The sequence below is a fragment of the Homarus americanus genome, unplaced genomic scaffold (genome assembly GCF_018991925.1).
Source record: "Homarus americanus isolate GMGI-L3 unplaced genomic scaffold, GMGI_Hamer_2.0 scaffold32583, whole genome shotgun sequence".
Classification (NCBI taxonomy): Eukaryota; Metazoa; Arthropoda; class Malacostraca; order Decapoda; family Nephropidae; genus Homarus; species Homarus americanus.
In genome coordinates, this window is record NW_024713129.1 from 1,674,554 (window position 1) to 1,686,038 (window position 11,485).

At 35.0% G+C, this 11,485-nt stretch overlaps 1 protein-coding gene across 7 annotated transcripts in view; it reads left to right on the plus strand.

The window, feature by feature from the left end:
- LOC121866116 (collagen alpha-1(I) chain-like) overlaps positions 1-11,168 on the plus strand; it is a gene marked incomplete at its 5' end in the record, with an annotated part of 111,075 nt that extends 99,907 nt beyond the window's left edge. For 6 of the 7 annotated variants that reach the window (XM_042365713.1, XM_042365719.1, XM_042365744.1 and 3 more), the window contains 4 exon segments: positions 2,831-2,848; positions 3,174-3,368; positions 3,550-3,665; positions 6,994-11,168. In XM_042365713.1, the coding sequence (XP_042221647.1) occupies positions 2,831-2,848; positions 3,174-3,368; positions 3,550-3,665; positions 6,994-7,294 (630 nt within the window). 7 annotated transcript variants of the gene reach the window in all.
- Positions 11,169-11,485: the final 317 nt, after the last annotated feature.

The following is an 11,485-nucleotide window of genomic DNA, read 5'->3' on the forward strand; positions in this document are numbered from 1 at the left end:
GATAAGGTGTGCCCATGGGAAGTCGTGTCACTTAGTGCTGAGCTAAGGTATTAAGTAGCCGGCTCTCTGGCCACTTCTTGCAGCAGTAGTTTGATATCCTTGACAACAGGAAGACGTTATTGAGAGCCATCGTGGATGGTTCCGTCTTCCCTCGAGGGAAGACGTATATTACCGTTCTCCCTCTACGGGTATTACAGGCACTCTTACTCAACACCTCACACCAACAGTGATTAAGTTACTGTGATATAAACTTGGAACTGTACATGAGATAGTTTCTCAATAAATACAGAACTGACAATTGGGTTTCACTACTAAAATCCTATATACTTTCACATACTCCAGCCCCATTAACCCAGAAAGAATCATCGATTAAAGGGCCAATTCAAGATTGTTAGGAGTGTTGTTAGTCCGAATATGTTTCAATTGTTTCCCCTACTTTGACAACACAACATACATATATCGTTTCTAAATATTGATAATTTTTTTATTTTTTTATTATTATTATTATTATTATTATTATTATTATTATTATTATTATTATTATTATTATTATTATTATTATTATTATTATTATTATTATTATTATTATTATACATTTTTATTTAATATTTATTAAAAAATTTAATAATTTGCATTTATTATTATTATTACATTATTATTATTATTATTATTATTATTATTATTATTATTATTATTATTATTATTATTTTATTATTTCGCCCCTAGGCCCTGATGTGGGTCATTGACCTGTGCTCTGGTGGGCTAATCCAGTAAAAGTATAAACAAACACAGCTGATAATAAGATAATTTTTAACTGATTAGATTTTATCTTTTAATATTATTTCCATTGAAATAAAATATGAAACTTACTTTCTGCAGTATTCTCTGATAAAACACCTTTAATGAGGTTTATCGTAGCTTGGAAGGCATATGCTCTACTGTTTATGCAATATGGAAATTGTGCGATACAATATTATAAAATATAATCCTTTTGAGTATCTAGCCCCTGGTAAACTGTTTCATAGGTTTACCACCTTCTGCGGAAAGAGATACTTCTTTATATTCGTTATGCATGACAACTTGCGACCTTCAAACTTTTATTTCTTTTGTTTGTCGTGCTTGGTATCCTATAGTTATAACACTGACAATATAGATATGAGTTAGTGATTAAAAGAAAGGAAATTACAGTAGGGAAACAGATGGTTTGATATAGGATTACTCTTAAGCACATTCCAGGTCCATCCTGCACATGTGTTTATCATAGCCAAGTAATAATGTTGGCTTCTTGGCCTCGTTCAGTCAATACCACAGTGACTTTACTTAAAAATATGCAGTTAAAATTATTTTGCTCTAATGGTTATTTTATTTATTTAATATAGGGTTACTCTTAAAATCCATCCCATGCAAAATTTGTGTTTCAAAAGTTGTTTTGAATGAATATTTATTTTTGTTTTCTAATAGAGGTTGATTTATATTAACTAACTAGCGGAATCGCCGCCCCCCCGGGCGGCTCTTTCGCTAGGCCACGGTAAGACGCCACCCTCCGGGAGGCTCCACATTGTCTCACTGTAGTGCATTAAGGTGTCTGCTTTGATCCTGACTTTGTACTCGTCAGAAGGCATGTTTTCCAGGGCATTTTTAAATGACTGTACATACGTGTTGCGCTCATGAAGCATTTCTTGGATAGATAGGACAATGTCATGTCTGACACCTTGAATGTTGCCATACCTGATAGTAGTCTGCTTTTCATGATCTCCCATGAAGTAGATTTGGAGGAACTTTGCCTGCTCATCTTCCAATGGTAAGAGGGATCCTGCTTTGTGATACTCTTGACCCTGGACTTTGAATGCGGGCATGTATCCGTGCTCACGAATTACTCTGGTAGCTCCAAAGGATGTCATCTGCAAGCATGACTTGTACTTCCGTATATTTTCCAAGAAGAGTTTTGACTCTGGAGTTGTTCCCAGCATAAGAGTCTTCAATAGTTGTGGTGGTTTTTCCAAATTTGACAGTCGTACTTTCCCATGAGAGTAGATTCTCCTTTGTACTTCTTTGCACTGCAGTATTCACATTTCTTAATCATGTTGTCAATGACAACAGAGGGATACTTTTCATATTCAATATATAACATCATCCACCATCACTACATATAACACCATCCATCATCACTACATATAACACCATCCATCATCACTACAGATCGGTAAAGTAGTTTCCGAGATTCTTGTGCGGACACACAGACAAACATACAGACTTCTTTGTTTTATATAGATATAGATCATCACTACATATAACACCATCCATCATCACTACATATAACATCATCCATCATCACTACATATAACACCATCCATCATCACTACATATAACATCATCCATCATCACTACATATAACATCATCCATCATCACTACATATAACATCATCCATCATCACTACATATAACACCATCCATCATCTTTACATATAACATCATCCATCATCACTACATTATAACATCATCCATCATCACTACATATAACATCATCCATCATCACTACATATAACACCATCCATCATCACTACATATAACACCATCCATCATCACTACATATAACACCACCCATCATCACTACATATAACACCATCCATCATCACTACATATAACATCATCCATCATCACTACATATAACATCATCCATCATCACTACAGATCGGTAAAGTAGTTTCCGAGATTCTCTTGCGGACATACAAACAAACAAACGCACAGACATACTTCTTTGTTTTATATATATAGATTAAATTCTAGTACTTACCTTACTTACCTTCCTTATTCTCTACTGCTGCCACAGCGAGGATTTCCTCATATGGTAAGTAAATTTCACGCATATTTTGTTTTTCATAAATATAACTCCACAGAAGCACACAAAAATCGATCGCTTGTGTAGAGAAAATTAATTGTTTACACATGACACCCAAATGGAGTATCCATTAACTGTGGAATTAAAGTGATTATCATCGACCGTGTGGGGAAGGGAAGTGGTTTTGGTGTTGGGAAAGATGATACATGTGGCCGCTCTAGTCTGGGGAGGAGAACGAAGCATCAAAGTTGTTGATAAAGGAAGAGTTAGAATGAGCTATTGATTAATCCCCTGGAGAGAATATTTTTCTTTAACAAGATTATGTTTTATGCAGTTACGGCTAGCAGCGCTGAATGAGCCATTCACTGGAGACATGCATGGGGTGCGGGGAGCTGACTACGCCTGCTACAGACAGGCCAGGAGGGCGGGACTGAAAGGCACCTTCAGAGCTCTCCTCACATCCCGTGTCCAAAACCTCGATTCCATTGTCAGATATTCCGACAGAGATCTCCCGGTTGTTAATCTTAAGGTAAGGGACAGGAGAAATTTCCGACTTTGAATACATTAAGTTTATACTTTTGATGCTGTAATGGATATTATTCACTCTATGTTGAGATTAAAAACAAACATTACTTAATGCTTCATTTTCTGGAGCTATTTTTTCAGTTTATTGTCTACCACATGTACTGAGCACTTGTATTTCCCTACAGGGCGAGGTGTTGTTCAACGCTTGGAGCGAGGCCTTCTCAGGCTCAGGTGGAGTCTTCGCACAAAAACCCCGTGTCTTCAGTTTTGACGGCAAAGAAGTCTTGACCGACCCAACCTGGTACGTAGTTGATGTATGGGCAGTTAGATAAATGATCTTGACATAATTAAAAACCGAGATAAAACTAAAATATTATATTATAATGGTGTGAGATGCACCAAGTCATCAGGGGTACATAAATGGTCAATTTGTCACCATTTTTAATTTGATGCCAAAACATTTAATCAAACCTGAAGCCAAATGGCCAACAATCCATAATTTTTAGTTAAATAAAAAAGTATATGAATTTACTAACTTTACTGTCTGTAATATATAACTCTTAATTTATAATTTGTTGATGATTAATATATTTACTTCACTAGAATACGAGCTTAAAGACCATAGTTGATGAAGCGCAATATTACGTTATGATATCAACAAGTACTGTATCTGCAAAATGCCACACATTATTTGAGACGTTCAGCATAAGAAAGTGAGGCCACCATGGGTTAAAAAATTAGTTTTCTATGTTTCCAGATAGTTCACTCTACGCTCTATAATACTAGACTGACATCATGTCTCGGGCTACCCCCCCCCCCCTATCAATTCGAAAATCCACCACATGATGTCAGTCTAGTTTAATAGAGCATGGACTGAGCTATCTGGAAACAGAAAATGAATTTTCGACCTAGGATGGGCTTGCCCTTGTCATAAAAAAATAAGAACATAAGAATGGAGGAAACAACAACGGGCCTATTGGCCCATACTGGGCAGTCCACGTTTACACCCAACCCCTATCGCTCATATATACATCCAACCTATGTTTGAAGCTATCCAGAGCACCCCATTTGTCCAAAATAAGTTCTGACATACATAGATACATACAGATGAAGGATAAATAGTAATCCCCGAGTCCCCAAGGTCTCCAGCTCACACCAATAATCTGATTTCTTACATTAGTGTACAATGACTAGCGCCACATTCTCTGCGACAGGTCCAAGTTTTCTCTGTATTGGATATGGCTTCCAAAATTCATTTTTTCTGACACAGAAAATGGTAATGATTATCACTAATTGTGCCAGCATATATCTTAAAGATACATTATCCCTGCCAGCATGTGCTAGCAAGTACAGTACTATATTTTTTTTATAAAGACTAATATATATATATATATATATATATATATATTTCATTAGCCCAATAGCACGCAGACTTCTACATACAATCAACACCTCAACCCGCCATGATTCGAACCCACGGCCCACTAGCCCATGACTGTGACCGGGGAACGCTAACCGCTGGACCACCGGGATACTAAAAGCAGTCCAAGACTTTGTTATATTTCACACAAAGCCTGTTCAACGAGCTTATGACGCCTTGAACGGGTAGTCCCCATTAGAGGTTCACGGCGCCATAAGCTCGTCGAACAGGCTTTGTGTGAAATATAACAAAGTCTAGGACTGCTTTTAGTATCCTGGTGGTCCAGCGGTTAGCGTTCCCCGGTCACAGTCATGGGCTAGTGGGCCATGGGTTCGAATCCTGGTGGGTTGAGGTGTTGATTGTATGTAGAAGTCCGCGTGCTATTGGGCTAATGAGATATATATGGATCCTTGTGTTTTGAAGCCGGATTTGGTAATACGTTACTCTGACCACCTACGTGATACGGGTGGTCCCCATTAGAGGTTCACGGCGCCATAAGCTCGTTGAACAGGCTTTGTGTGAAATATAACAAAGTCTAGGACTGCTTTTAGTATCCTGGGAGTCCAGCGATTAGCGTTCCCCGGTCACAGTCATGGGCTAGTGGGCCGTGGGTTCGAATCCTGGCGGGTTGAGGTGTTGATTATATATATATATAGATATATATATATATATATATATATATATATATATATATATATATATATATATATATATATATATATATATATATATGTGTGTGTGTGTGTCTTTTACGGGGAATTTGTGTAACCAGTGATTTCATGAAATCCTTGAAACTTTTAGTAAGTTGAGTGTATTTACCTAACCTCACCTAACCTAACAGTAATTACATGTAAATTACTAGAAGTCTTAGGGATTTCATGAAATCACTGGTTACACAAATTCCCTGTAGCATATATATATATATATATATATATATATATATATATATATATATATATATATATATATATATATATATATATATATATATATATATATATATATATATATATATATATATATATATATATATATATATATATATATATATATATGTATATATATATTTCATTAATCCACATAGCACGCAAATTTCAACATATAATCAACAACCTCACCAGCCAGGACTCGATGAACATTCTTTGTGTGAAATATAACAAAGTCTAGATTACCTTTGGTGTCCTTGTTGTGGGGTTGCTAGCATTCCCTGGTCACACGCATAAGGTCGAGGGTTCGAGTCCTGGCTGGTGAGGTTGTTGATTTTATATATATATATATATCAACAGTACTTATATATGTAACTTTAATATACAAACAATACCTCACTAGTCAGGAATCGAACCCAAAACCTTTGTATGGGAACAGAAAGTGCTACCAAGGTACCATAAGGACAATCGAAGCGCATATCTTTTCTTTTTGTATTTCACACAAAGCTTATTCAAGCTAGAAAGCTTGAGGCCATCAATAAATCTCAACAGTCCATATATACATGGAGTTCAATATGCAAACAATACTTCACTAGTCAGGAATCGAACCTGGGACCTCTGGGTGTGTGTGACTATAGTGCTCCATCTAAACTTTGAAGGAACATATTCTTATAAAACAACTGTTGTGATACAAAACACATAGTTACAAATTTTTTTCAGTTTGTAGACTCGTTCCACCTATACAGGGTGATTCAGCAAAAAGTACATTAAATTGGAGGATGAAATCCTTGGATAATTCTAAACCACAATGTCTCTATGGTAAAATGTCAGATTCTGCATAGTTTCCATTTTACAATAAATTTAAGATGTTGTATAAATGAGAGTGAATTTGAAGTGAAACCTCTCCCCCTGTAACTGCCTTTATCTCATTAGGTCGTACACGGTCCCTGTCTCATTGCACCTGTGTTAGCCAACTGTATCATGCTGTACTGCTGTACATAAGATATCTGTGAATAAATGATTACAAAAACCTATGGGGGTTTCATATCAAATTCACTCTCATTAATACAACATCTTTAATGTATTGTAACATGGAAACTATGCAGAATCTGACATTTTACCATAGAGACACTGTGGTTTAGAATTATCCAAGGATTCCATCCTCCAATTTAATGTACTTTTTGCTGAATCACCCTGAATGTGACCATTAATATTCTCATCACTCTTTTAAGAAGGACTTGAGTTTTAGCATCACACCCAAATAACATATTAATCTCCTATAGGCCTCAGAAGTATGTATGGCATGGCTCTGACGTGGAAGGTGAAAGATCTCTGTCCACCTATTGTGATGCTTGGAACAGCAACTCTCAAGAAACAGTTGGCCTGGCCTCTTCCCTGCTGAAGAAGCGGCTCCTTGGGCAAGAGCGTATGAGCTGTCACAACTCCTTCGCCGTGCTGTGCATTGAGGCCACCAGCCAGACACGCTACCGAAGGAGGCGACACGCTGGGTCCAGGGAGCAAGAACTGACCAGCCAGCAGTACCAGGAGGTGCTTAAGGCTCTGAGTAGAGATTTTGATTACTAGACCAGTGGATAAGTTTTTCATGGAGACTAAAATTGTGAAGACAATTTAGTTTTAAGTTGAATGGTCTCATCTTCCAATTGTAGCACACATTTCTTATGTATTTTGAGTAAAGATGAGAAATCTTAATCTGTATGTCTTTAGAATATAGGTGAAAACGTTCCTTCTCTGACACTTACCCATGAATGTATGATACGTTTTAGCCATGCTAATTATTTTATATGTATATATTAATACGTTGTAATTCTTAGTGTTGGGAAGAAAGTGAGTGGGTAGGAAGTTTATGAAACACAGACGTTGTGTGAGGTAACACTTGAGGTAGTGTAAACAATACATGATGGACCGTGTCTCTTAAACCTGGCTACTATATTTGTATTTTCCTATACGAAGTTAAAGTGACAAGCCATTATGTGAAGAATGATAATGCAAGTAGAAGGTGCCCTTAAATGGTGCTCAGTACTCACTGCGTAATTCTTGTACAATTTATCAATCAATTCCTATACGTTGTATCCCAGTTGTACTGTAAGCTAAAGATGTTTACATGTGTATCATTGATAAAACAAAATTAATTTGCTGGTTTACTTTTTATGGAGGTTTCTACACAATCTAAAAGTATGAATTATTTTCAAATTGTTTCAGAACCATTCTGAAAAGTTTTGGGAATGACAAGGAAAAATATCGGTAGGTTCTTTAACACTTGGAAAATAATTAAATTTATTTCATTTGGACTCTTTATGTTAAATCCTCAATGTCAAAATTGTTTCATTATTTTGCGTATGGAATATTCTTCCATGATGTTGTTGTACACTGTAAAAAATGTACAGTAAATTTTACGGTGGAATACTGGCATCCCAGTTGTCAGTGTTCCATGGTAAAATTTAAAGTGCGTCCGTAAATGTCATAGCAGACGACGACGGTGTGTCACTGTAAAACGCTGAACTAACAGAAAATCACCGTAAAACAAATAAGGTGGCCAACCGTATATTTTTTACAGTGAACCACTGTAATATTCACAGTAATTTTTTACAGTGTTAGTTGTAGGGAGTTAGATCATGACAAATGGACCACCATTTTAATATCTACTGAGTGTTAGATGATTGTCTCGAGATTTTGTAATGACAAGCGTGGATCGCGAGCCAACTTACCTCTAGTTAATCTGCATTTCGTAGCTTTGGGAGTTTCATCTATATGTCAGTGGAAAAAAACAGTAATACCTGTATAATAATTAATAAACATTTTCACGTGGTGTCACCTCCCTGTGTGTAAGATGTAGATATGTGTGTGTTCTTATAATTAAGAGCGAACTTCATCATTCACTTTACCAAGGCTTGATAATATACTTCCTTAAATCCAGACATTATGACTTATTGTAAACATTATAACTTCTGGATACATTTCATCTAGTTGCCCCATCTGTGGGGGCATCATATCGTCAAGACATATCCTTGTCTTTATTTAAACATATCTCTATTTATGTCATAAAGAAGGCCAGTTTGTGGGTTATCAAACTGTTCTTCCTGTGTGCACTGCCCAGGCATCGAGTAATAGTATAGTTTATACTTGTAAGTTTAGTTTAAGAGATTTAAGTTATATTATTGAAGCTTAGTTAACTGCACTACTGTATACTCATAGTTTTGCCGAGTGAAGATCTGCGTGAATTTAAACATAACATAACCCATTTAGGAATGAATGACAGCGAATAAGGTTTACACTGTAACTCATATGCAAAAATATATTATTTATTGAATGTAAATCTCTTATCATTTGTCTACTAAACTCACCTATTCCATGTTTAGCTCCTAACTTTACACGTAGGTAAATATTAATATATTTTCTTTATTTTCTATCAATATTTGCTTAATTTCCACTAACCTCTCCATGCTAATGTCTTAGAATACCTATTAATTGTGGAGAAGTATGTACCCAAATATTTGAATAGTTTTATTTCAGTGCCCCAAAGATTTGTAATTCAAATATTTGGTTATATAACAGTCATTGTTCCTGACTAGTGTAAGAGGAGGAATTCTTTAAAAAACCAAATACCTAATTTACGATAACTGCTGAGTGTACACACTTACACGACACAAACGCACTTAACTGGACACTTGCTGGTAACTAGTCATATTAAGAGTGTGTGAATGAGAAGCCAGTGTAACGCTCTCTTGCATATCTTCTTTATTCATAACTGGGCCTTTGTTGTTAGCTTTATATTAATATTATTAAACTGATGAACTTATCTTGAACTTTCCTTGTGACTGTTCGATAAACGATGGTCGTTTTATGGTAAAAATAATGATTATTCTTACTGTTTTAATAATAATAATAATAATATTAATAATAATAATAATAATATAATAATAATAATAATATTATTATTATTATTATTATTATTATTATTATTATTATTATTATTATTATTATTATTATTATTATTATTATTATTATTATTATTATTATTATTATATCTAGTACGATCAGAAAGTACTTCTTTGTGAGTGTTTGAGGCGCCTAGTGACGCAAGTCAGTAGGAAAGTCATTGTTAATAATAACACACAAAGCTTTGGCTTATGGCAAATTTATTTTTTAAAGTGTAACATTTATCCAGTTAACTAGATAACATAACAAGAGATAGATAAGAGATCGGGGGACATAGACGAGAGGAAACATTGTTTGTGTGAATCAGATACAAACGAAACACCTGTATTTCCATGCTAATGTTTAGCCGAAATTTAAAAATGTAAAAATTACTTGGTGCAGTTGACTCAGAGATCTCTGAAATTAATATAATTTTGCTTTAAAGAATTTGATGGAACATAAGACTTAGATATTTTAGCGATATGATTTTGTACTTTAAGAAATGAGCACCATGCAACGTTTTGATAATAACTTAAAATCTAATCATCCAGAAAGTCAAAACATTTTTCAACTGACAGCCACAAAAAAATGTAAGGAGAATAAATATTTCCAGGAGCGATTTACTTTCAATAACTCTCTGATTAATATTCACAATAAGACTGAATCGTGGAATTTACTTAACCTTTTCAAAACCACTCATAGATAGATATTGTACTGTCAGTAATCACGAGTCCTCAACACTCACACATCTGCTGTAGCTCCACTTCAACACAAACACTCTTGTCTCTACCCGTCTGATGACAGAGATAATCCCTGTTATGAGTGCGGCTGTCCTAAAACAAGATCTTTTGTGTTGTGCTCTCCGAAGAAATATAATTATGTTTTCATTGTTCCAAACAACCTGTTGGTGTAGTACATACCAGTTATGACGTCTTGTTTAGTTACGCATTGTAACTACTAGTGATGAGTAATGTAATAATACTGTAGTCATGAATGTTTTTTATTAGTTCGTGTAAGTTTCCAGTATTAAATGTGGAAATTTGTGGGGGGGGTCCAGGAAAAGACAATTTTTCAGTTGTTTATTTAAATGCTAACAATTACACATAACCTCATTTTTATATTAAATTTATAAAAGGTAAAAGGTTTCGTTCCTTATAGAATTTAACTATCTTTAGTTATTTTACATAATACGGAGCAAGGATAAGTAGACCTTTCTTAAATGTGTCATCGAATATCCTTTCTAGATCCTCATAATGAAATTAAAGAGAGGTATTAATTTTTAGTTACTTCCTTACTTTTCTAACAAACTATGATCTTCCATTTCTTATACAAAATATGTTAATCTGATGGTCTCCAAATTCCCACTTCGTGACCAAGAGTGAATAAGCTTCCATGCCGTTGTTTGTACTAGCTAGTGTTTTTTTATCTCGACTGCTCCTTGGCAGATTTCTATGACGTTGTGTATTGTTAGGTTAGCTTTTGTCTCATGTGAAATACGTCTGTAAATACATTTCCATGTTAATGTGAGTTTCATTCACCCTGTCTAATGGCTGACATATAAAATATTTGTTTTGTACATCTTAATTGCCAATCTTGAATATTAATAGCATCTATACCTCTCAATTGATCGAAAGGGATATGGCGATATCATGCACAAATCTTCTTATTACCCGTCAATGAACGATGGCTATCATCTTATCATGTTTTCTAGTAACTATTAGCAATAATACAAACTTCAAAATTTCTGGATGATAGAACAAGTAACTTTCTTCTAAATATCAATAGATAACTAAACGCTGCTTCTGAAAAAGTAAACCAACAGGGCACAAAGTGTATGTT